A 27,500-nucleotide genomic window follows, 5' to 3' on the forward strand; every position below is an offset into this window, starting at 1 on the left:
CAACACTATGCTTCCACAGCAGCAACACTATGCTTCCACAGCAGCAACACTATGCTTCCCCAGCAGCAACACTATGCTTCCACAGCAGCAACACTATGCTTCCACAGCAGCAACACTATGCTTCCCCAGCAGCAACACTATGCTTCCACAGCAGCAACACTATGCTTCCACAGCAGCAACACTATGCTTCCACAGCAACAACACTATGCTTCCACAGCAGCAACACTATGCTTCCACAGCAGCAACACTATGCTTCCACAGCAACAACACTATGCTTCCACAGCAGCAACACTATGCTTCCACAGCAGCAACACTATGCAGCCAAAACAGCAACACTATGCTTCCACAGCAAAAACACTATGCTTCCACAGCAGCAACACTATGCTTCCACAGCAGCAACACTATGCTTCCACAGCAACACTATGCTTCCACACCGCACTGGGTTTCTGTACAGCACTTTGTGACATCAGCTGATGTAAGAAGGGCTTTCTAAATACAGTGAGTGATTGATTGATTGATTGATTGATTGAGTGAGTTAGTGAGTGAGTGAGTAAGTGAGTGAGTGAGTGATTGAGTGATTGATTGAGTGATTGATCACATAGGGGCGGGACTCCTTTATTCCCAGCCTGCACTGAAGCACCATCTCAGAGTAGGAGAGCTGATCTAGGACCAGCTATGCCTTATTTAGATCAAAATTAATATGATTATATGAACAGGGGGATTCCTGACCCTGGCTCAGCACTCTGAGACTTAAAAAAAAATATGGGGCCAGGTGAGTTTCCCAGGTCTAAATGTGCCCTTGATAAGAGGGGAAGATTGAACAGCCCCCCCCCACCCCCCCACCCCTTCCCTCTCTCCCTCTCTCTGTCTCCCCCTCCTCTTATCACTCACCTAGAAGAATGTGTGTGAGCCTGTCTCCGCCTGTGGTGCAACATCAACACACGCACACACACACAGACAGAGACACAGACACAGAGACAGAGACACAGACACAGAGACACAGACACACACACAAACACACACACACACACGCACACACACACACACACACACACACACACACACACACACACACACACACACACACACACACACACACACACACACACACACACAGCCAGACATTCAAAGGAAGATAGAAGCATTCGGTATATACACCGCTGCAAGGGATCGGGACTCCTGTGAATGTGTGCAGATATCTGGAACAAGTGAACAGAACCTTTGTATAGTCAAAAAACAAGAATAGGTTTTACTAGCAGGCAAGAAGAGAGAGGCTTTTGCTGGGTTTAACTTTGGTGTGTGTGTGTTTGTTTCTGTGTGTGTGTGTGTGTTTGTTTTTACTATCCTTGTCGGGACCAGAAGTCCTCACAAGGATAGTAAAACAAGGACAATTCAGACAAGTGGGGACATTTCGTCGGCCCCCACAAGGAAACAGGTTATTTTAGGCATAGGAGTATAGGAGTTAGGTTAAGGGATAAGGATACTTCTAGAGTTAGGAGTTAGGTTAAGAGATAAGGATACTTCTAGAGTTAGGAGTTAGGTTAAGGGATAAGGATACTTCTAGAGTTAGGAGTTAAGTTAAGGGATAAGGATACTTCTAGAGTTAGGAGTTAGGTTAAGGGATAAGGATACTTCTAGAGTTAGGAGTTAGGTTAAGGGATAAGGATACTTCTAGAGTTAGGAGTTAGGTTAAGGGATAAGGATACTTCTAGAGTTAGGAGTTAGGTTAAGGGATAAGGATACTTCTAGAGTTAGGAGTTAGGTTAAGGGATAAGGATACTTCTAGAGTTAGGAGTTAAGTTAAGGGATAAGGATACTTCTAGAGTTAGGAGTTAGGTTAAGGGATAAGGATACTTCTAGAGTTAGGAGTTAGGTTAAGGGATAAGGATACTTCTAGAGTTAGGAGTTAAGTTAAGGGATAAGGATACTTCTAGAGTTAGGAGTTAGGTTAAGGGATAAGGATACTTCTAGAGTTAGGAGTTAGGTTAAGGGATAAGGATACTTCTAGAGTTAGGAGTTAGGTTAAGGGATAAGGATACTTCTAGAGTTAGGAGTTAGGTTAAGGGATAAGGATACTTCTAGAGTTAGGAGTTAGTGTTAGGGTAATGTTAGGGGTTAGGGAAAATAGGATTTTGAGTGAAAATCAATTTTTTGGTCCCCATAAGGATAGCAAAACAAATGTGTGTGTGTGTGTGTCTGTGTGTGTGTGTGTGCATGTGGAGAGGATTATTTTCCGTCTCCAGCATGCGAAAGGGAAAACACAGACATGTATTTGCTTGTTTTTGTTTTCCCCCACGCACCTCTCCTCCCTCCATCCCTCCATCCCTCCATCCCCCGGTTTCCTTTATGTGGTGGAGATGAGACGTAAACGGAACCTGATCTCTTCTGTCTGACACACACTCACCAGCTCTGTGTGTGGTCCTGCACGTCCTCAACACTTCACACACACACACACACACACACACACACACACACACACACACACACACACACACACACACACACACACACACACACACACACACGCGCACACACACACACACACACACACACACACACGCACACACAAACACACGCCAGCAAACCCTCTGAGGGGTGTGTGTGTATGTATGTGTGTGTGTGTATGTGTGTGTGTGTGTGTGTGTGTGTGTGTGTGTGTGTGTGTGTGTGTGTAGATCCATTTGGAGCAGATACGGGTAAGACATGATGAATAGGGTTTTGTGCCTGTGGCAGTTAAGTGAGATAAGTGTATTTTGGGGGGGGAGTTTCACGTTAGTGTGTGTAGAAAGCGCTCTCTGTCCCTCTAAAAAGCCACACAAGCCGCGTGCATTCTTCCTAATCTGGGGCTTATTGAGGTGTCATGGAGAGATAAGCAGAGTGCCGTATTCCACTCCTAATCACCCGAGGCAGAAGATGGAGACATTTCACCAAATCAATGTCAATGTCAAAAGCTGTTAATCACCCTGTCAGATATCTTCACCGACTCAAACATTTGCCTTTAGATCAAGTTGGAAGTTGGAACGTACCATGATTTTTTTTGCAGCTGTTGATACCTCTTACCCCCCCCCCATTATTTTTCATATATCCTGTTGTCATACCAATCGTGTCACCATGTATCCTCTTGCAATGCGTTGGGTTTTGTAGCCGACTCTCTGAACAGGTTGGGGATTCTAATGGGTTTCTCTCTCTCTCTCTCTCTGCGTGATGTAGGACCGTACAGGGGAGTGTTTGAAGAGGACAGGAGCAAGTGTAGCTCTCACCTCCATCAGTAACGTCACTGCCTTTTTCATGGCAGCCCTCATCCCAATACCTGCCCTACGAGCCTTCTCTCTGCAGGTACGTGTGTGTGTGTGTGTGTGTGTGTGTGTGTGTGTGTGTGTGTGTGTGTGTGTCCGTTCATCAGCCCCAGATTTCTCAAGGTTACTTTTTATTGATTTCATTCATCAAACTGAAAGTGAGTGAATATCCCTAGACCCCCCTTGTGACACACTCTGTACCGGTGTCCCCTGTATATAGCCTTGTTATTGTTATTTTATGTATTTTTTACTTTAGTTTATTTAGTCAATATTTTGAAATGGATTGTTGGTTAAGGGCTTGTAAGTAAGCATTACACGGTAAGGTTGTGTTGTAGTCGACCCACGGGATTTGATTAGTGGTGGGCCCAATATCTGTCCCGATTGGGTCCACGTAACCCAATCCATGTGTGTGTGTGTGTGTGTGTGTGTGTGTGTGTGTGTGTGTGTGTGTGTGTGTGTGTGTGCGCTTGTGATACCAGTGTGGGAGGTAGGTAGAGAGCGAGGTTAGAGGGGAGTAGGGTGGGGGTGTTAGGAGGGTTGGGGGGTGGGGTCCTAACTCAGATCTGTCATTAATTAGTAATGTCATCACACCACAAAGAGATAGAGGAGAGGGGGGGGGGGGTGACAGAGGAAACAGTTAGAAAATGCTGGGGGTTAGAGAGATCAGTCATCCTCTCTCCTCATCTACATGTCTTGTCTATCTGTCTGCTCCCACTCTCTCTCATCTGTGCGTGTGGCGGAATACCTTGACACACACACACACACACACACACTGCTGTTTGACCTCTGACCCAAGGAAGAGGTGGTTGAGTTCCTGTGCCATTGCCCTGACAACAAGCCCAGCTGCACGCTACACATACCACGCCGCAGATATGTCTGGACGTACACAACTCACACACTCACCTACTCGCAGCCCCCCCCCCCCCCCCCACCCTCCTGATGCAGGCGAGACTTTACTCTGATATTAGTATATGTGGACAGATGGCTTTAGTACAGGGGTCTGTCAAACATGCTCTACTTAGCCCAAAGGTCTGATAGAACCAGGACGGACACACATCACAGACAAATACCATACATGGAGGTGTGTGTGTGTGTGTGTGTGTGTGTGTGTGTGTGTGTGTGTGTGTGTGTGTGTGTGTGTGTGTGTGTGTGTGTGTGTGTGTGTGTGTGTGTGTGCAGGCATGCGTGGGAGTGCGTGCGTGTGTCTGAAAGCACATTCTTGTCTTTATCAGCATTAACAACTTCCTCCAGTCTACTCCTCTCTGGAACAGAGGGATTCGTCTCTCTTTTTTCTCTCTCTCTCTCTCTCTTTATCACATCTCTCCATTTCCTCCCCTCCTTCAGTCTGGAAGAAACAAAAGAGTGTGGATCTGAGCTAGACAAAGAGAGGAAGATAAGCCACACTGCAGCTCCAGTCTCTTTACCGGGGTCAGCCATTGGTCACACCTGGCGTGTTTGTGTGTGTTTAGAGGTTGATTTCATTAGGAAAATCCTTACGGAGCCGGGAGCAACAGAAATGTGATGTGTTTGTGTGGTCAGACTAGGAATCTATGTGTTCCGTTCTTTCTCCCTCCTCCATCTTAACCCCCCCTCACCCTCATGCCTCTCTCTCCCCTTTCTCTCTCTACCTTTCTCGCTTTCTTGTGCTGTGCATGGAATTGAGACTTGTGAGGTAAGGAAGGTAAGGAATGAGAGAGGGGGAGCGGTGTGTGTGTGTGTGTGTGTCTGGTTGGTGTTAAGGCGTGGTTACAGTGGGATGGAATGGGTTGCTGTAAACTGGCAGTAGTGAGAACCCGCGTGTGTGTGTGTGTGTGTGTGTGTGTGTGTGTGTGTGTGTGTGTGTGTGTGTGTGTGTGTGTGTGAGTGTGTGTGTGTGTGCGCGTGTGTGAGAGAGTGTGTTCTTGGGTGCGTGCGTGTGTGTGTAGGGGTGTGTGTTGTCTCTGAGCCGTTGCGCCTGTTCATCACCTCAAGCCCTGCAGGCCTCTGTCTCCTTGGGTGGCCTGGCACACACACAGGACATAGTGTGTGTCTGTGTGTGTGTGTGTGTGTATGTGTGTGTGTGTGTGCTTGTGTCTGTGTGTGTGTGTGTGTGTTCAGTGGTCTGGCAGCTACACAGGATCCAGATTGTACTCTGGGCAGGGCCCCAGCCTAACCCCAACCCCCACCCTCTACTCTTTACGGCTCTAAGAGCTACACACGACACTCTCTCTCCTTTTATTTTCTCTCATGTTCTCCTCTTACACACTCACACTCTTTTTTTTCCTTCTTATTTTTTTCCTTCTTTTTTTAATTAACCCTTCCACCGCCACTCCTCTTCGGGTGACACATATCTTTGAAGTTTTTTCGTTTTTTACAGCTTTTCTGCTGCGTATACAGTACATACATTTTACATAGACGTTTTACATGTACATTTTTACATACAGTAGCAGTCAAAAGTTTGGACACACCTACTCATTCAACTCAAATCCAATTCAATTTTATTTGTCACATGCACCGAGTACAACAAGTGTAGACTTTACCGTGAAATGCTTCCTTACAAGCCCTCAACCAACAGTGCAGTTCAGGAAGAGTTAAGAAAATATTTACCAAGTAGACTAAAATAAAAAGTAACACAATAAGAATAACAATAACATGGCTATATACAGGGGGAACCAGTACCGAGTCAGTGTGCAGGGGTACAGGTGGCTAGTTGAGGTAATCTGTACATGTAGGTGGGGACGAAGTGACTCTGCATAGATAACAAACAAACAGCGAGTGCAGAGAAAACAGTCTATAACTTGGGTGACTGGAGTCTGACAATTGTATAGGCTTTCCTCTGACACCGCCTATTATATAGGTCCTGGATGGCAGGAGGCCTGGCCCCAGTGATGTACTGGGCTGTTCGCACTACCCTCTGTAGCGCCTTACGGTCAGATGCCGAGCTGTTGCTATACCAGGCGGTGATGCAACCGGTCAGGATGCTCTCGATGGTGCAGCTGTAGAACCTTTTGAGTATTTGGAGACCCATGCCAAATGCGCGCTTGAAGAAACTATCAAAGTTCTTGACATTTTCCGAATTCACCGACCTTCATGTCTTAACGTAATGATGGACTGTCATTTTTCTTTGTTTATTTGAGCTTTTCTTGCCATAATATGGACTTGGTCTTTTACCAAATAGGGGTATCTTCTGTATACCACCCCTACCTTGTCACAACACAACTGATTTGCTCAAACGCATGAAGAAGGAAAGAAATTCCACAAATGAACTTTTAATAAGGCACACCTGTTAACTGAAATGCATTCCAGGTGACGACCTCATGAAGCTAAAAAAAAAATAAAGAAAAACCCTCGATTGAGTAGGCTTGTCCAAACTTTTGACTGGTACTGTACATGGTACGTTATATAAAGCAGTCACATAACAATAATACATTACCATACATAAGCTCTTTAATCCCACCCCTCAGCCACTCTCAGCCCATCCCACCTATCACCATAGACCACCCTCGTTTGGTTTCCATGTGCCATATACTTTTCAATTGTTCTTTGATGTTTTTACATACATTTATAAACTTTCTAATCGTATAGTATCCACAGATTGTGAGCTAAAGATGAACCTTTCCTACGAGTATTATTATAGTATTTATTGACTGATCATGGTTTTCCAAATCGCCCAACACTGCTATTTGTAAGGTTCATTTTAAATTAATGTTGTAATTTTTTTTGAACCATTCCTGAACCTTTGACCAGAAACAAGCTACATATGGGCAATACAGGAATAAATAATCTTGTGATTCAGTCTCTTCGCAGTAAATCTACAGAGCTGAGATCGTTGTATGTCCCATATATATATATATATAGCATTCTGTTGGTGGCAAGAATTTTGTATAATAATTTCAAAAAAACTCAACGTTTTTTGTGTGTACGAGTTCATAAACCATGTGCCATGGAATCGGTACATCGAAAATCTCTTCCCATTTATTTTCAACCTGTATGACGCAGCTGTCAACATTTTTGTCCTCAAATGAAACGGGTATATTTTTCTATTTATGCCAATTCCTTTCAGACAATTTTTATCTTTAATATGAGGCAGGCAAACAAGTTCCCTTCCTTCTCCCTTTTCCAGTTTCCTCCTCCATTTTTGTGGTAGTGCTGCAATCAGTTGGTTTTAAGTTGGGATTGAGCAGACATTCCCATATATTTTCGATAGCTGCGTATGTGTCATAACTCTACCATTTCTATACCTAATATCATTAATAAATATAATATATATATTTGTTATATTAATCAGTATATTTGAGTTTAACCATAACATTTGTTGTAATATTTGTTATATCTTTTGTAGAGGATAAAACTGAAAATGTAAACAGCTTTGTATGGCTTGTTTAAGAAAGAGCAATACTTTAAACAAAATTTCATTCGAAATTATTCAGGAAATGAGAAGTTGTAATCTGTATAAAGGCAAAAAGGCCAAGGATGAGTCTTTCTTAATAATCTACTGGAGAACCATTTGGCGTTTAAGTATAACTTATATATGAGTGAAGCTTTTAGTGAGTTTTAAAACATTAATATTTAATCATTTTTGCCCCCCAAACTCATATACATTATATAAATAGTCGTCTGGAGTAGGCAGCGCCATTAGTAAGTAAGTAAACTGTGATAGGACCAACCTCTCCATGGTTGCAGAATCTTATCTATTTTCCAAACGTTCTAATGAAATTAACTGTGGTAAGCTCATTTATATTTTATGGAAATGTGAATACCAAGTATGTCTACTTCACCATCCGCCCATTTTATCGGTAAACTACAAGATAGTGTAAACACGGTGTCTTTTAACGATCCAGTACGTAATATGGTACACTTGTCATAATTAGGTTTTAGTCCAGAGAGGCTAGAGAAGTGACCAAGATCTTCAATAAGACAGTGCAGGGATCTAGATAGCGGACTTAAGAAAAAACTTGAGTCATACATTGACACTTTTGTTTTTATCCCATGGATTTCTCACCCCTTGGTGTTCTTGTTGGATCTAATTTTGATAGCTAGCTTTTCAATGGCCATAATAAATAGATATGGAGACAACGGACAGCCTTGATTTATTCCTCTTAAAAGCTCAATACTTTCTGAGAAGTAACCACTATTTACTATTTTACATCTGTGGTTGCTGTACATCATTTTTACCCATTGTATAAGAGATTCACCACTATGCATTTCGCCAGGATTTTCGCATCACAACATTGAAGTGTAAGAGGCCTCCAGTTTTTTAAATTGACTGGATCTTTATACTTACCACCTGGGTCCTGTTTTAGTAGTAATGAAATCAGACCTTCTTGTTGAGTTCCTGAAAGTCTACCATTTTTATAATAATTAAAACATGCTAATAATGGATATTTTAGTACATAAAAAAAGGTCTGATGTACCTCTACTGTTATACCATCAAGCCCTGGTGTTTTTCCAGACTGGAAAGATTTAATTGCATCACTAAGTTCCTCTTCTGTAAGTTGGCCTTCACACAGGTCTTTCTGTAAATTTGTTCATTTTACGTTATTATTATTATTATTAGGAAATAAATCCTTACAGTTAACATCATTCAGTGGAAATGGAGGAAACTGAAAAGAAAACATATGCTTAAAACATTTTGCTTCCTCTTTCAAAATATCATTTTGTGAATCATGGATGATTTCTGTAAATTATTTACGGTAGCATTTCTATGTTGAAGATTCAAGAAAAATGTTGTGCATTTTTCACCATTTTCAATCCAATTCGCTTTATTTTTGTAATACTTTACACTTGATCGTTCTTAAATAAGTACCTCCAATTCTTTTTGTTTTTCCTCTAACCTATTTTGTGCCTCTATAGTACAGTTTCCATTACTATCTACCTGCTCTGTTATTTCCTCTATCAAATAAGCTTTTATTCAATTTCCAACAGCCCCGTCCACTTGGAAATTCTGCAAGTTATATGGAGGCCAATTAGATGGTGGTCCGATCGCATTCGGTTTCCTATTAATACTTTTTTACTTTTGATGCCAGCTAGAATGAGACCAGGAAGTAATCAAGACGGCTAGCTTGAAAAAGCCTCCTCCATATACATCTCACTAGGTCAGGGTTTTTCAGCCTCCATATATCCACTAGTTCTAATGTATCCATGATATTCGTGATCTCCTTAATTGCTTGAGGGTGATAGTTTGTAGTGTGACTTCCTTTACACTCCATTGAGGTACTTAAAACCGTATTATAATCTCCCTCCATAATAATAGATTCATTCGTTGCTTGTGAACTCAATAGATTATTCTATATATTTTAGAAGTCTGGATCATCATTATTTGGCCAATATCGATCAATTTGCCTGATCAATCTGTTTTGGGTCCAATAGCATATTTAAAATAATACATTTCATTGAGGATCTGTTTGTACAGTTTGCACAATCAGAACATTTTTAATAATTAGTATAATCACCCCTTTTGAGTTTCTTTGCCCATGACAAAAATGTATTTCTCCCTCCCAGTCCTTTTCCTCATCTATATTTGCAGAATTAGTTTCCTGTAAACAATAGATATTGTATTATTTCTCTTTTAGCCAGGTAAAAATGTATTTTTGGAGTAGGTGACACCTTTTGTAACATGATATTCTCTCCAGTCCCACTCCCATTCACAAGGAGCCGAAAGCAAAGTCTTGTATTTTTGTCTTTATTTTGTGAAAACAAGGAAGAGTCGCCTTCCCTCGCTAGTAGTAGCTAGCTGGCAGCCTTAGTAGTTGGTTTTAGCCTGGCTAAAACATAGCAAGCTAGCTAGCTAGCCATTTTAGCTTCCCACATCGCCATGTGAAATAATCAGATTTATAATAAAATAATATACCCGGCAAATACTCTTATACTAGTATAACTTAACCCATTATCCTGATTTGATAAACTGCTTACGTATTCAGTCCCATATCATCTAAATATAGAACTTCATGTTTTGGTCATGGAGAAAAAAGTACATGACTATTTAGTTGGCTACAGTAGGTTCTACCATTTCACAATAGCCTGTAATCACTAGTTGTTACTTCTAAACAAAATACCTTTTTGGGTGGATTCTTGTATTTTCTTGTTGTCTACTTATTTGTTGTAGAGTGTATTGTCTTGTTGTCTTCCCTTGCTTGCAAATTGGCTAAACACTGCAAGCTAGCTAGCCTTTTAGCTTCCCACATCTCCAAATATTCTTATACTTGAAGAAAAAAAGCATGTGGCTATCAGTTTGAACCTAGAATAATAATCACTTACATTTTGGGGTGATTCTATAAGGCTACAACGTTGTTTGGTTTATTGTTTGAACAGTCTCTAAGATTATGTTTGGTTATCAATGCAAAATAGGCTGCTTATTTAATGTCAAACTAAACCAAGACAGCATGGGTCCCCAGATCCTCAAAAAGTTCTACAGCTGCACCATCGAGATCATCCTGACCGGTTGCATCACCACCTGGTATGGCAACTGCTCGGCAACCTGACCGTAAGGCGCTACAGAGGGTACTGCATATGGCCCAGTACATCACCGTGGCCAAGCTTCCTGCAATACAGGACCTATATAATAGGCGGTGTCAGAGGAAAGACAAAAAAATGGTCAAAGACTCCAGTCACCCAAGTTATAGATTCTTCTCTCTGCTACCGCACGGCAATCGGTACCGGAGCGCCAAGTCTTGTTCCAAAAGGCTCCTTATTAGCTTCTACCCCCAAGCCATAAGACCGCTGAACAATTAATCAAACAGCCTTCCGTACTTTTTACTGTTTACTTTTGTTTTTACACTGCTGCTACATGATGTTTATTATATATGCATAGTCACTTTACCCCTACCTACATGTACACATTACCTGGACTAACCTGTACCCCCGCACATTGACTCGGCACCGGTGCCCCCTGTGTATAGCCCCTTTGTCGTTATGTTATTGTGTTACTTTTTACTTTAGTTTATTTAGTAAATACTTTTGCATTGTTGGTTAAGGGCTCATAAGTAAGCATTTCACAGTAAGGTCTACATCTGTTGTATTCAGCGCATGTGACCAATACATTTTGATTTGATTTGATCTGGGTGTTTAAGTGATTTTGAAGTTGATTGGCTTCCCTCATCTCCTTGTGAAATAATCCGATTTATAATGAAATAATATGCCCTGGCAAATATTCGTATACTTGCTTGTGCAACCTACGATATTATCCCAGTTTCATATGCTGTTTCAATGTATTCACTCCCATATCAGCTAAAAATAAGAATATCATCATGTTTTAGTCGTGGAGAAAAAGCACATATCTTGTAGCTGTTTTTACCAGTAGCCTGAAATGACTAGTTATCACTTCCAAACAAAATAACCTTTTGGATTCTAATAAGGCTATAATGTGGTTTGGTTTATTGTTTGAACAGTTGCTGATATTATATTTGCTTATCAATGCAGAATAGGCTGATTTCATGCGATAACCTATAGCCCATAGATCAGATCAAGGAAGCAAGCAAGCTTCATTGCCGACACAACACTGCCCCCACGGTCACGGAAAGTATGATAGGACGCGTTACAATTTGCACGTGACACGGTAGTGCCCCGAGCACGCTATAAGGAGACGCCCTTTTTGTGACGAGAAGCGACACTGCGCTACACTTCGCCGGCTTGGTTTGCATATTCCGTGTAGACCCCTGTAGGAACTCTATAAACTACCCCCTCCCAACTCATGGCAGCCTGATAAGTTAACCAATTGTTCCCTGTGTGTGTGTGTGTGTGTGTGTGTGTGTGTGTGTGTGTGTGTGTGTGTGTGTTCTCCCTGGCCAGGCTGCGGTGGTGGTGGTGTTTAACTTTGCCATGGTACTGCTCATCTTCCCTGCCATCCTCAGTATGGACCTGTATCGCAGAGAGGACCGGCGCTTTGACATCTTCTGCTGCTTCTACAGGTAACACACACACACACACACACATACTCAACACACACACACACACTGTATATCTCTCCCCACCCCGGGGTTCATAAAGGTGTGTCGTATTTTTCCATGTGATTACAGCTGAGTGTATCTCTACCTCAACTTCCCTAACTGATCCTTTAATTACTGTTTAGAGTGTGCTCTCTGTCTGTCTGTTTATCCTTCTCTCTCTTTGTTAAACATCACCTGCCTGTCTGTGCATGTTCAGCTCCATAACACACAGTCAATACACTCCCAGAAGTACACACGTGCACATATACCAAACATCTCCAGCGCCACTGCTAGCTGTCTGTCTGTCCCACAGCCTGTGTGCTAACTCTCTCTCTGTCTGTCTGTCTGTCTGTCTGTCCCACAGCCTGTGTGCTAACTCTGTGTCTGTCTGTCTGTCCCCCAGCCTGTGTGCTAACTCTCTGTCTGTCTGTCCCCCAGCCTGTGTGCTAACTCTCTGTCTGTGTCTCTCCAGCCCGTGTGCTAACAGGGTGATCCAGATCGAGCCCCAGGCTTACCTGGATGGAGCAGATGGCAGTCACTACAGCCCCCCTCCTACCTCCTTCCGCACCCCCCCTCCCTCCTACAGCAGCCATGGTTTCTCCCAGCAGACTCAGATCACCATGCAGTCTACCGTCCAGCTGAGGACAGAGTACGACCCCAGGACTCAGGCCTTCTACACTACGGCCGAACCCAGGTCCCAGATCTCCGTACAACCGTTTACACCCGCAGCCACTGGCCCCGCCAACAACCCCAACGCCAGTCACGGTGTTCATGGCAACAACAACCACCATAGCAACCATCACAGCCGGAGTGGGAGTAGCAGTAGTCACGGCAACCTGAACAACAACAACGGTGGGCGTGGTTCCGGCTCAGTCCCGTTCCCTCCTCCCCCGTCCTCCTCTGGCGTTCCCCCTGTCTCCCCCCAGGCGGGGGAGGGGGTGTGTGTGTCGGGGGAGAGTGCCAGCTCCACCAGGGATCTGCTGTCCCAGTTTGGAGAGGCCTCTCTGGGGCTGCGCTGTCTGGAGCCCCCCTGCTCCCGATGGACCCTGGCCTCCTTCGCAGAGAAACACTACGCCCCCTTCCTACTGCAGCCCACCACCAAGGTCAGTGTGTGTGTGTGTGTGTGTGTGTGTGTGTGTGTGTGTGTGTGCGCGCGCGCACGCCTGCGGGCACACTTGTGTGTTCCTCCCCAGCGGTGGCTAACTCGCAGAGCCTGCTGAGTCAGACCTATCTAACCACAGAGCTTCAGTAGTAAGTTAGAGTACGTTCTAGTTGTCAAATATCTTACAGCGGGGGTAGACCTGGCTTTCAGTCTGTGGTCTGTCTTCTCTCCTGGGTGGGCCCTTAAACTGACCTCCTGACCTGACTGACTCAGTCTGTGGTCAGACAGACACTACATTATGCTGGCTGGAGTGTTGAGATGGGTGACTAAACTGGGAGAGTAAAGCAGGTCCTGCCAGCGGTATTTACGTGCTCTTGACTGCGTCCCAAATGGCACCATGTTCCCTACATAGTGAGCTTACTCTAGTTCACTTTGGAACGTGGGCTGTTTCTGTGGCCGTTGGGTTTCAGTCTGTAAAGGGCCACCCATGTTCGGCGTGCTGTGTACTTATCTCCCCCCTCCTCCCTCCGTCCCTCCCTCTCTTCAGGTGGTAGTCATCCTGCTGTTCCTGGTCCTGCTGGGGGTCAGTCTGTACGGGACCACACGGGTACGGGACGGGCTGGAGCTGACCGACATCGTTCCCAGGGAGACCAGCGAGTACGACTTCATCGGGGCCCAGTTCAAGTTCTTCTCCTTCTACAACATGTACGTGGTGACCCAGCGAGCGGAGTACTCCCAGGCCCAGCCCCTGCTCTACCAGCTGCACTGTCGCTTCAACACGATCCGCTACGTACTGAGGGAGGACAACGGCCAGCTGCCACTCATGTGGCTCCACTACTTCAGGGACTGGCTGCAAGGTGAGGCATATACAATACACATGTACTGTACGGTGCATTAGGAAAGTATTCAGACCCCTTCACTTTTTCCACGTTTTGTTACGTTACAGACATATTTTAAAATGGATTTTACAAAAAAAGTTCTCTCTCAAAATGGATTTTAACAATCTGCACACAATACCCTATAAAAAAAACGGGTTTTTAGAAATACCTTATTTACATACCCTTTCCTATGAGACTCGAAATTGAGCTCGGGTGCATCCTGTTTCCATTGATCGCCCTTGAGATGTTTCTACAACTTGATTGGAGTCCACTTGGGAAATTCAATTGATTGGACATGATTGGGAAAGGCACACACTGTTGACAGTGCATGTCAGAGCAAAAACCATGCCATGATGTCAAAGGAATTGTCCGTAGAACTCAGAGACAGGATTGTGTTGAGGCACATATCTGGGGAAGGGTACCAAAACATTTCTGCAGAATTGAAAGTCCCCAAGAACACAGTGGCCCCAATCATTAAATGGAAGAAGTTTGCAACCACCAAGACTCTTCCTAGAGCTGGCCGCCCAGCCAAACTGAGCAATCGGGGGAGAAGGGTCTTGGTCAGGGAGGTGACCAAGAACCCGGTGGTCACTCTGACAGAGCTCCAGAGTTCCTCTGTGGAGATGGGAGAAACTTCCAGAAGAGCAACCATCTCTGCAGCACCCCACCAATCCGGCCTTTATGGTAGAGTGGCCAGACGGAAACCACTCCTCAGTAAAAGTCACATGACAGCCCGCTTGGAGTTTGCCAAAAGGCACATAAAAGACTCTCAGACCATGAGAAACAAGATTCTCTGATCTGATGAAACCAAGATTGAACTCTTTGGCCTGAATGCCAAGCGTCACATCTGGAGGAAACCTGGCACCATCCCTACAGAGAAGCATAGTGGTGGCAGCATCATGCTGTGGGGATGTTTTTCAGCGGCAGGGACTGGGATACTAGTCAGGATTGAGGGAAAGATGAACGGAGCAAAGTACAGAGGGATCCTTGATGAAAACCTGCTCCAGAGCGCTCAGGACCTCCGACTGGGGGTGAAGGTTCATCTTCCAACAGGACAATGATCCTAAACACACAGCCAAGACAACACAGGAGTGGCTTTGGGACAAGTCTCTGAATGTCCTTGAGTGGCCCCGCCAAAGACCGGACTTGAACCCAATCAAACATCTCTGGAGAGAACTGAATATAGCTGTGCAGTGACTCTCCCCATCGAAGCTGACAGAGCTTGAGAGGATCTGCAGAGAAGAATGGGAGAAACTCCCCAAATACAGGTGTGCCAAGCTTGCAGATTCATACCCAAGAAGACTCGAGGCTGTAATCACTGCCAAAGGGGCTTTAACAAAGTACTGAGTAAAGGGTCTGAATACTTATGTAAATGTACTATTTCAGTTGTTTGATTTGGAGTATATTTGCAGGATGTGGGGTTATTGTGTGTAGATTGATAAGGAGAAAAAGTACACAATTGAATCCATTTTAGAACAAGGCTGTAACGCCACAAAATGTGGGACTAAGTCAAGGGGGTCTGAATACTTTCCGAATGCACTGTACCTGCACACAAACACACAGGCGTGCACCGTGCACTTTTGAGCTGTCATGTTCTACAGGCATCCTCATGAGCTGCGGCTGTTTTCCAGCAACAGGAAATCACGTAGACCTAAGCCTGTAAACAACAGCTGGACACCGCTGGTGATGCGCTGCGGGTTGACGTGCTTGTACATTTCCTTGTTTATTCATCTGCGTCCGCGCTTTACACACGTATGTATGTGTGTGCTTGAATGTGTAGCGTGTGGCGCGCGTGCGTGGCTGGGCGGGGAGCTGCCGAGTGGGTGGTTTGCGGAGAGCTGTGTTTAATATTGCTCAGTGAGATGGCTGGACAAATTGGACCCAGACAGCGAGCAAGGGGAGACCCAAAAACACTATCCCAGAAACAGGCTACCGGCCAGGGGGAACGGAGAGGGGAGTGCAGGAGGCCAAGAGGAGAGAAACACAGAAAAGAGAGAGAGCAAACAAACAATTAGTAATTGAGAGGTAGCGATAGAGGGCATGACGGAAAGAAGTTAAGAAACAGAGGTGGAGAGGTATATTTTCTCGGCCTGTTCTACCTGAGAGCTTGTCGGAGTTGGATACTGAGTTTGTCCTGCTCTTGTACAATGCACTAACCAGCACAGTATGTACCATGTACCAGCGTCTTTTAAGGCGTTTAAGTGAGGTCTCATAAAGTACGCGGGGGAGAAATGTGTGTAATTAGACAACCATTATCCCACTCAGTGTGGGGGACTAAAACTGAAACACATTTGACTAACAGGCCCTGGATTACTAGTCTCACATCGCAAGCCGTTTGGAAGAGATTTAACACGTTCAGCACTTTGTGCTGAGATTCAAGTTCAAGCAATCACAAGCCATACAGAAAGAGAAGAGAGAGAGAGGGAGAGAGAGAGACCCGCTGCTGGCGTTGTTGTTGTTGTGTGTGTCCGGTTCGAGGTCTTGCTGTGTAATGTTGAGACAAAAAGAGGTTGCCGTGAGACCGAAATTGGAGTGAGTTCTACAGAAGAGGCCATTACTGTCTTGTATGTCTATATGTAGTCAATATCTCCACAGGCCAGAGCCCCGCCGAGGAAGTTATGTCGATATCCCGGAAGAGAGACTTCACATGTGCTGTGCTTTGGTTTGGTTTGTGTCCGTTAGAAACCGACTGGTCATGCTCCTAATGACTTCTTCAACGGTCTGGCTACTGCTCATGTTCCGTTGTGGTGCTCTGCTCCGGGGGACAGAGTGATTCGCTGTCTCTGTTCGCTGTTTGAAGAGTGCGGTCAAGGCCTTGCGGTCCTTTTGACCATAGTCTGCTTTTAGAAGTTCTCTTGAAGAATGCGGTCGTGCCCACCGGTTGTTGTGGAAAACATGGCCCGTTTTGGATGTGTGGTAGAGTTTTGATCTTCTTTAAAAAGAAATAGAGTGTTGTCCTGTTTTTCAGTTTGAATGGAACATGTTGAGAGGTCTGTTGGTCTTGGTGGGGAATGTGGAACATGCTTTTGATGTGGTTATGTGTTTTGTGTGTTCAACTACATTTTTGGTAGAGAGAAGTGGTGTTGTGTTTAGTATGCTGTGATGTATGGTTTTGCTATAGTTATTCTTTTTGGGGGGGGTTTATGATGTTTGGTTATGTTATGGTTGTTTTGTGTGTTGTGACGTATGGTTATGTTATGGTTGTGAAATGGTTGCGTTGTGGTTGTGTGTCTACAGGTCTGCAGGCAGCATTTGATCAGGACTGGGAGGCGGGTCGGATCACACAGAGCAGCTACAGGAACGGTTCAGACGACGGGGTCCTGGCCTACAAACTACTGGTACAGACCGGGCGCAGGGACAAGCCCATCAACTTCAACCAGGTGAGACCCGCTTAATAATACCAGGCTAAATCCATTCACTTCAACCAGGTGAGAGTCACTTAATAATACCAGGCTAAACCCATTCACTTCAACTAGGTGAGTCACTTAATAATACCAGGCTAAACCCATTCACTTTAACCAGGTGAGATTCACTTAATAATACCAGGCTAAACCCATTCACTTCAACCAGGTGAGAGTCACTTAATAATACCAGGCTAAACCCATTCACTTCAACCAGGTGAGAGTCACTTAATAATACCAGGCTAAACCCATTCACTTCAACTAGGTGAGAGTCACTTAATAATACCAGGCTAAACCCATTCACTTCATCCAGGTGAGACCCAGCTATTAATAACCTTTTATACTCGATGGAAATGGCCTATATGGATAGGGCTCAATTGAAATGTTTCTTATAGAAGAAATATGAGCACATGCAGAACTATGGTAGCATATAAAATGGACCAGTTTGGAGATTATAGGGAAATTATTAGACGTAAAATGAAAAGACAACAGTTCACCTGACACAAGACTGAATCCAAACATTAAACTGTTGATTTTATGTGCATTTTACATTTACTGTACTTTTTCCCACATTTTGTTGATAATGAAATATATTATTAATCTGGATACATTCAGTAACATGATAAGAGCATTCTTGGAAAATGTGGGGTAGGTGCAACATAAGACAGAACAATGACACGGGTTTGAGTGGAAGGTCTAATTGGTGTTTCAAAGTGACCACCCACCTCTCCAAAGTGGGCACAGTTCCTAAGTTATTTCCATGCACTTTTATGACTCAAAGAAAAGTCTTCAACTACAAAGGGCTTTTTTGACCTCTCCTAGCTGTGCCCTTGAGGAACTAGAGCAAGCACACTTGTAGTTGTTTGGTTTGGAACACGGCCCTGCATCCCTGCATCCCCACAATCCAAAAATGGTACATTATAAATCGCAATCTGGGTCAAATGGGAATCATTTGAAAGCTTGTTCTATGGCCAACATGTCTAGCTAAATTATAAAATACGATCTTACAGTGTTAGGCTTTCACAAGGCAATTCAGAGAAGCAGATTTGGGGGAGCATGGAATGGAGTCATGAGTTCATTCAGTTGTGTGGTCCGCGCCAAATTGTCTTCACAATACAACAAACACAGGCTCATTCTGTCCAGGACAACCCAGGGTACAATGCCATGTCATCTAGTAACTGTACATCAAACATAGTGATCATAAACACTGACACTGTATATTACATGATTTGTATGATATAGAAATGTGAAGTGCACGTTTGGACGGGTGTTTATTATAATCCTCAACGTCTTTCCATCATTTCCCTTACTCAGACAACATTTTTTAATATTTTTTTTTATTTTTAAGTTGCTCAATTAGCTGGAGGGATGTGGGCAACTTCTTGTCGCAAGTGGTGCTCAAGCTCAGAACGGCTGTCAGTCAAAACCCACACAGCAGTGTGACGCGCAGAGCTCTGACGTCATGTATAGCATGTTACTGTACAGCCACTGCGTTCCAATTTAGGCGCTTATCAGTGGCCAAATCTGCCAGTTTCAACTTGTACACGGGTACGAGTGTCAAGGGCTATTACCAGGCAAAACCCTTTTCACTTCAACCAGGTGAAACCCACTTATTAAAACCAGGCTAAACCCATTCACTTCAACCACGTGACTTGTCTCCAACGCATTTATTAAAGAAAGTGAGTTTTTCGATCAAAACCCATTCACTTCAACTAGGTGGGTGTACAGTATGATCAAAACTCCTTTATCTAAACCAGGTGGATGTGGGATCGTAAGTCGCCCACGCTAACCAGGTGACTATTTGATGATTACTACAAAGCAAGCCTGTCAACCTCTGCCTAGGGAAGATACTGAATGACCCTATCTCAAATCAAATCCAACTTCATTTGTCACATGCGCCGAATACAACAAGTATAGACTTTACCGTGAAACTAAAATAAATAGTAATAATAAAAAGTAACACAATAAGAGTAACAATAACAAGACTATATACAGGGGGCACCGGTACCGAGGGGTGCGGGGGTACTGGCTAGTTGAGGTAATCTGTACATGTAGGTGGGGGCGAAGTGTGTGGGGGGGGGGGGGGGGGCGACATGTAGGTATTACAGACCAGGTCAGAGAGAGGTTGAAAATGTCAGTGAAGACACTTGACAGTTGGTCCGAACATGCTTTGAGTACACGTCTTGGTAATCCATCTGGCCCAGCGGCTTTGTTGACCTGTTTAAAGGTTTTGTTCACATCGACTACCAAGAGCATTATCGCAGAGTCATCCAGAACAGCTGGTGCTCTCGTGCATGCTTTAGTGTTGCTTGCCTCGAAGCGAGCATAAAAGGCAATGAGGAGTACACTATCTGACTGAAGCAGAACTATTTGAATGCTTGATGATGCTCTGTGGCCTTCTTATCCTGTCCTTCTCATCTCTTGTCCTCGAATGTCGCAATGGTACAGTAGGATTGTACAACACTGGATTTGATGAAGCCTTGGAGAATGGGATACTGAGTGACACAGAGGCCATTTTGTCCTTTGTGGGTGTACGTGTGAGTCGAGGTCTGTGGCTGGGCCTAGGAAAGCCACACCTGGCTTATAAACAGGGCTCTCTCTCTCTCTCTATCTCTCTCTCTCTCTCTCTCTATCTCTCTCTCTCTCTCGCTCTCTGATGACTTTACCAAGCCCAGGAATTTAAAGCCCTCGCCGGGGCTGCAACCCGTCTCTGAAAAAGCTATTAACTCTTCATTCAAACCGTTTGTCCCATTTGCTGCTAGCTACAGGCTAGAGATACCCAACTCTAACCATGGTGTGTGTGCATGTGTTTGTGTTCCCTTTAGCATCAGATAATACAGTTGAACACTTTCACAGTGTTTCTAGTTAAGGCTAGGTGTGATAGTAAGCCGCCAGACAGAGGAAGATAGATGACATTATCATGCCCCCTGGAGTCTGAAGGTATGCGTGTGTGTGTTGGTGAGTGTGTATGATGAATCATTGAAGTGTACCCTAGATCCTCCACTATCTGGCTAATAGTGTAGCCTAGCAGTATCTCCCAAATCATCGCTGTCTGATGTAAACCTCTTATATAAAAAAAAAACAGAAACTTCTCAGTAAATTGAAAAAAATGACCATTTATGAAAATACAATTATGAAACGTTAGAAGCTATTTTGAATACATTTTCTTGCTTCTTGAATCTTGAAAAAATAAACATGTGTGCAAAAATGGAGTTACAAGGTTTTCATCAGACAGCGACGCAATGGTGGGTCTGCTAGAGATGTTGTTCTGTTAGTTGGATGGGTTTTTGCCTTTTGTTGGTTGTTGGTAAACCACTAGCATAGATATCACGAAACAGCCCGGGCCTGGGAGGCCTGCTGGTGTGCGGGCGGCCCTATGATGTCACTTCCTGTGCCTGTGAGGGAACCGGAGCTGGCTGCAGGGCGATGGGCCGCCAGCCGTGCTCCATGGGCTTCCCGTGACAGCTTGAAGACATACAGTGGTTGCGTATCCTGCTGCTTAATGCAAGACAGACCTTTGGAATTCAACTCTCTCTCTCTCCCCGTCTCTCTCTTTCTCTCACTCTTCTGTCTTTTCCTCTCCCTCCCTCTCTCTTTCTAGGTTTTCTCTCCCTCTCTCTCTCACCGTTTTCTCTCTCTTTCAAAGTTCTATTTTCCCCTCTCTCCCGCGCTCTTCTCTCTCTCTTCCCTCCCGTCCCTCTTCTTATTTTCTCTGTGCTCTGCTGCCGTGTCCCCTTTCAATGAGTGGAGAGGACCTGAAGCACGTGATCTCTTTGAGTCAACACTGTGTGGGTGTGCGCGCGCGCGTGTGTGTGTATGGGTGTGCGAGGGTGTTTGTGTGTGTGTGTGTGTGTGTGTGTGTGTGGGTGTATGGGTGTGCGAGGGTGTGTGTGGGTGTGCATGTGGGTGTGCGTGTGTGTGTGCGTGTGTGTGTGTGTGTATGGGTGTGTGAGGGTGTGTGTATGTGGGTGTATGGGTGGGTGTGCATGTGTGTGTGGGTGTGCGTGTGGTTGTGCGCGTGTGCGTGCGTGTGAGAGAGAGAGTACGTTTTTTTGTCAAAGTGTATACTGTACAGTAGTAGCTGTATTTTTTTCCATGTCAAATTAAGAACAGATATTTTCCAACCCTGGCAAATTGCAAAGCTAGATGTTTTATTTTGATATGCCACACCACAGCTTTCTGGGGAGGCATTTTCCCTTTGATGTCTTTCTGCTAACATTTCTCCCAGCACTGGACGGTCATTCGTTCCTTATGGCCAAGGGAATTATATGAAAGTTGGCAATGTGTGTGTTTCTGAGAGAGAGAGAGAGGCAAAGAGAGAGAACGAAAAGGTGAGGAGAAGAGAGAGAATAACAAGGTGAGGAGAAGAGAGAGAACAAAAAAGTGAGGAGAAGAGAGAGAACGAAAAGGTGAGGAGATGAGAGAGAACGAAAAGGGGAGGAGAAGAGAGAGAACGAAAAGGTGAGGAGAAGAGAGAGAACGAAAAGGTGAGGAGAGGAAAGGAGAGAGAGGATGAGGGAAAGAGAGGAATAGGGAAAGAAAAAGAGAGGCAAAAGGGTGAGAGAAATAGAGAGAGAGGGAAATGAGGTTGGAAAGGAGAGGGAAATGAGGTTGGAAAGGAGAGGGAAATGAGGTTGGAAAGGAGAGGGAAATGAGGTTGGAAAGGAGAGGGAAATGAGGTTGGAAAGGGGAGGGAAATGAGGTTGGAAAGGAGAGGGAAATGAGGTTGGAAAGGGGAGGGAAATGAGGTTGGAAAGGAGAGGGAAATGAGGTTGGAAAGGAGAGGGAAAGGGAGCAAGCAAGGGAAGGTGGGAGAGAGAGAGAGGCTGCCTTTGCTACTGCTATCAAGAGCCCTTTTCTTCTCGGTCCGGATCCGACTGTGGTGCAGGGCATTCTGGGTATCCGTAGGGGTCAGGATCAGCAAGCACGAGCAACATTTGTACAGATGCTGTGTTATTTTTATAGCTCTACTCCATTTGCTGGGTGGCATTTCCTTCAGTGTTAACAGCGAGGTTAACTGCACACAGACGCGCACAGGGACCCCAGCCAATTTTTTTATTGTTACGCTAACTAACTCAAGCAATTTTTCCCTCCCCCCTCCACACCTCCCCCTACCTACCCCCAGGACTCCCCCTCTCCCCTAACACTGCCTCTGTGAACGAGGGATTTATTGTACTGAGAAGGGCGAGTGACATAGAGCGGTGTGCAGAAATGGAGGTAGCTAGCTACGCCCCCCCCCCCCCCCCCCGCTCTCAAAGGGGAGGGAGCTACAGCCCTCAGAGGGTCCTGAGAGGGGGCTAGTTAGCGCTGCGGGAAGCTAGCTCGCTTCTTCTATTTGTGAATAGAGTTAGTTGTAAGAGAAATGAGCTCGCTAGTTTGATGTGATGAAGTTGTGTGCAGTAATGGCTGTGACTTTCAGGAGCTAGATACCAAGGCCTCCCGTTCTCACATGGGAGGGAGCCAGCTATAGCCCCAACAGGGAGGGTAGCTATTAGCCAGCCCTGTTGTGGAGGTGAGGTAACCAGCTAGTTCTGTATAGGGAATTAGTTAGCAATGTGAGAAAAAAGTAGAGAGGGAAGCTATTTAGCTCTTAGAGGACTAGGAGGTAGGAAGATGTATCAGGTCTGTGTGAGCTAGCCTTTCCTGGCTAATTCTGTTGGAGAGGAAGCCTGATCCCAACACATTACCTGCATGCTTTTTTTTCTCAGGAGACTAGCACATCTGACCGCCTGAAAGCTGATTTGACATTTCCATTTTCCATGTAGGCCTAATAATTCTGGGAAGTTCAGCGAGAAGTACGGGAAATGTCAGAAGGCACCAGTGTTTGACTGTTTACTTTTCTTTGGGTTGGAGAGAGGGAGAAATAGTTTTCGCTTATTTTTCAAAGCCGGCCCGCTTTCTCATGCTCACGCACGGTTATAAACAGGATTTCTGCGGCCAGTTCATATAGACAAAGTTTTGGGTCAACATCGTTTCTACAATGCCAGTCCGTTTCTATAGATGTAGGATCTTCATTTGATCACGATTTTGTTGCTGAGAATTTTCCTGCACAGCAGGAAGTATATTCACATTTTATAAAGGCTTTGTAAATTCCACTTTAAAATGCCAGACACTATTTGTCCTAATGAAAACTGTACCAGCCCCTACAAAAAAAACGTCCATAAATTATTATCCACATAATAATTCACATTTCCTGTTTCTGCAGGAGTTTTTTCCTGCTGTAGCAAACTGGCTCAAATTAAGATCTAATATCTGTAACCATCAATATCACACACACTATCCCTCACCTCCTCTCTTCCTTTCTCCCTTGTCCTCCCGCCCCCTCTCTTTCCCTCTCCCTCTATCCTTCTTTTCAAATAATGAACTATTGTCTCCTTGTCTCCCCCTCTAGCTGACGAGGCAGCGCTTGGTGGATGCGGATGGCATCATCAACCCGGGGGCGTTTTACATCTACCTGACGGCGTGGGTCAGCAACGACCCGGTGGCGTACGCAGCCTCGCAGGCCAACATACGGCCACACCCCCCGGAGTGGCTCCACGACCGCACAGACTCCATGCCCGAGACACGCCTCAGCAGTGAGTGACCAATCCACAGCACACTTCACTATCACAAAGGCCTCTCAACGGCCAGTTATATGAGACATACATTATTTGTTCTCAATAATTCTTTGGCACTCTGGCCTACTGATTTGGCAATTCAATTAAAACCGATTGGGACTGAATGTAAGAAGTGTGCATGAGCTACTTCTCTCGTTGACGCTAGATTTGTACCTCTAGAGTTGACGCTAGATTTGTACCTCTAGAGTTGACGCTAGATTTGTACCTCTAGAGTTGACGCTAGATTGGTACCTCTAGAGTTGACGCTAGATTTGTACCTCTAGAGTTGACGCTAGATTTGTACCTCTAGAGTTGACGCTAGATTTGTACCTCTAGAGTTGACGCTAGATTTGTACCTCTAGAGTTGACGCTAGATTTGTACCTCTAGAGTTGAAGCTAGATTTGTACCTCTAAAGGCATTTAGACACTACTTGTTATGTTTTGTGTCCTAGCTATTCTGTGGGCAATTTCTCCTCGAGCGTTCCATTTGACCTCTCCTGCTCAACCATTCCGTATGTTAGAATACCTGTTTATAATACCATCTGTGGAGTTACTGACCCTTCTCTTCTTTCTGGTTGTAACTGAGGTAGTTGTACTGTTTACACCAGGGTTCCCCAACTGTGTTTTATTTGGCCTCCCAAGTTTTCGAAGCAATTTATGAGGGGAATTTTCATCTTTGGACATAAAAGACGGTTAAAAAAAAAAAACAGTAAATCAGCTCCAAGAGATTTTCATTTAAAAAATCTGTTTCCATGTAGGCCGATTCCCACGCATAATAAAGAGACATGCGATCATATACAAACGTAAACACGGTTTGAAGTTATAAATGTTTTAGTCAAACATTATATCTGTTTGGGCTTCTTGCGGTCAATATGCCGCACACAAATTATTTGTAATTATGTTGCCCCCCCCGACCATCTGCTCCAGAAAACATCGGCCCGTGGCTGAATCTAGTTGATGATCTCTGGTTTACAGTATACTGTGTGCGTGTGTGTGATGGCTTGGTTTGCAGTGCTGAGGGGCAGGGAATAGCACGCTGTGGTACTCTAATGGTGCCTGTGGTGAATGCGATAACTCTTACCACCACAGGCCTCTAAGCATTACACACATACGCACATACATACATGCACGCGCGTGTGTGCGCGCGCACACACACACACACACACACACACACATAAATAGGATTGGTTAACAAGCAAAGGCTTGGGTGGGATAGACGATTGGATAACAAGCAGGAAGTGCATTACAGGGAGGAGATGTGATTGGATAACAAGCAGTGAGTGTAAATGGGATTGGCTAAGCAGCGTAGAAAGCTTGGCTGTGCAGGAACCCCCTGAAGCAGAGCTACGTTGGCAGACCTCCAACTCCCAGTCCTAATGGAAATTTATAGTGGAGATTATAATAGGCCAAACCATGTTAGCAAGTGGTGCTGTCTAACCCTCCAGCCACTGGAACACACACACCACAGAGAGTCTTTACGGTTCTCATTTTTGGGATGTTTCGATCAAACGTACGTTTTTGGAAAAAAATACTATGTAAAACAATCTGGAATTGATATTTTAGTGGGGTATGGTGGGTGAAGGGAAGGAGAGAGCACATGAAATGACATTTTGGGGCTCCCGAGTGGCGCAGCGGTCTAAGGCACTGCATCTCAGCGCCAGAGGTGTCACTACAGACAACCTGGTTCAAATCCGGACGTGATTGGGAGTCCCATAGGGCGGCGCACAATTGGCCCAGTGTCGTCCGGGTTTGGCCGGTGTCGGACGCCATTGTGAATAAGAATTTGTTCTTAACTGACTTTCCTAGTTAAATAAAGGCAAAACAAACAAAGCATTTTACGTGAGTCCGAACCTTTCTAGAACATGTGTTTTGGCAGTGTTGCAAATCAAATGTGGTGTGTGTCATAGTCAACTGCATAGCTGTCTAGGCTTTCCCTGTTTGACAGACAGGTACGAGTGTGTGTCTACATGTTTGAGTGCGGCTGTGTGTGTGTGTGTGTGTGTGTGTGTGGGTGTGAGAGAGAGGGTGGGGTAATGGTGGTGATTCAGACATTGTAATTATAGCGGATCAACGTCAGGCCTGACACTCTGCTGTGTGTCTGGGGCTGATAGCCTATCATTAGGCTGAGACTGGAGAGAATGGAGCCCTGTTCCTACGAGCCCCCCCCAAGCTTCAGCTCTGCCCACCAGCCAGTCCCAATTAATTTCTATAAAGAGGTGGAAGTGAACTGTCGAATAGTGCACTTGTTTGAACTGTACCATCACCCCCCCCACCCCTCTAGTTCCTGCCGCCGAGCCCATCGAATATGCACAGTTTCCCTTCTACCTCAACGGGCTCCGCGAGACCCCCCAGTTTGTGGAGGCCATTGAGTCGGTGCGGGCCATCTGCAGTAACTACAGCCGCCAGGGCCTGCCCAGCTACCCCAACGGCTACCCCTTCCTCTTCTGGGAGCAGTACGTAGGCCTCAGACACTGGCTGCTGCTCTCCATCAGCGTGGTGCTAGCCTGCACCTTCCTCGTCTGTGCCCTCTTCCTGCTCAACCCCTGGACCGCCGGTATCATCGTGAGTACACACACAGACACACACGATGCACGCACGCCGGCACACACAAGGCACATTCGAAACCCGCATTCTTCTTGCATTGGATATATTGGCAGCATTTGTGTTGATATTATACATCAGTATGTTTGGAATGAAGTCAATTTCATCAGCCTGTAAGATTAAAATCCGCTAAAACCGAGCTAAAAGATGGAAAGGTACTCTCCAAACAATCTCTTAATACAGCATGTTCCAATCCGTCCGCTTAAAGAAACTTCACTCCCGTGCACTGTGCGGCTGTAGGAGTGTGGAGAGGAGAGGCAGCAGGGCAGGGAGGAGTGGAGGAGAGAGAAGGGAGGAGAGGAGAAAGGGGGAGCTGAAGAGAGGAGTGGAGAGATGGGGTGTGGAGGAGAGGAGATCAGGCTGCTGTGTGTTTAGCCCAGTCTTGACCCAGTGTTTATCTTGTGCTGTTTAGTCTACTCTGTCTCTCCCAAACACTGACTTCAAATAAATGGGGATAGGACACAAGTTACCGAGGCGACTCCCACTCCTTTTTAAAAACACCCCCTTTTCCCGTGTAATGTAGGAGTTTCCAAGGATACACACATACTCTCACATACTCTCACACATAGAAACACATAGAAGAAATACATACACTCACAGATATAAACACATATAAACACATACACTCACAGATATAAACACATACACTCACACATAGAAACACATACACTCACACATATAAACACAAACACTTACACATAGAAACACATAGAAACACATACA

General features: G+C 45.0%; 1 protein-coding gene across 2 annotated transcripts in view; it reads left to right on the top strand.

The window, feature by feature from the left end:
• ptch1 (patched 1) overlaps positions 1-27,500 on the top strand; it is an 80,528-nt gene that overhangs the window by 37,109 nt on the left and 15,919 nt on the right. For both annotated transcript variants that reach the window (XM_036980081.2, XM_036980080.2), the window contains exons 12-18: positions 3,211-3,336; positions 12,063-12,181; positions 12,672-13,302; positions 13,849-14,158; positions 17,417-17,559; positions 23,972-24,155; positions 26,458-26,738. In XM_036980081.2, coding sequence (XP_036835976.2) covers positions 3,211-3,336; positions 12,063-12,181; positions 12,672-13,302; positions 13,849-14,158; positions 17,417-17,559; positions 23,972-24,155; positions 26,458-26,738 — 1,794 coding nt within the window. The remainder of the gene's footprint in view (positions 1-3,210; positions 3,337-12,062; positions 12,182-12,671; positions 13,303-13,848; positions 14,159-17,416; positions 17,560-23,971; positions 24,156-26,457; positions 26,739-27,500) is intronic.

This window comes from Oncorhynchus mykiss, chromosome 6 (genome assembly GCF_057628025.1).
Source record: "Oncorhynchus mykiss isolate SJ-2025 chromosome 6, ASM5762802v1, whole genome shotgun sequence".
NCBI classification, from domain to species: Eukaryota; Metazoa; Chordata; class Actinopteri; order Salmoniformes; family Salmonidae; genus Oncorhynchus; species Oncorhynchus mykiss.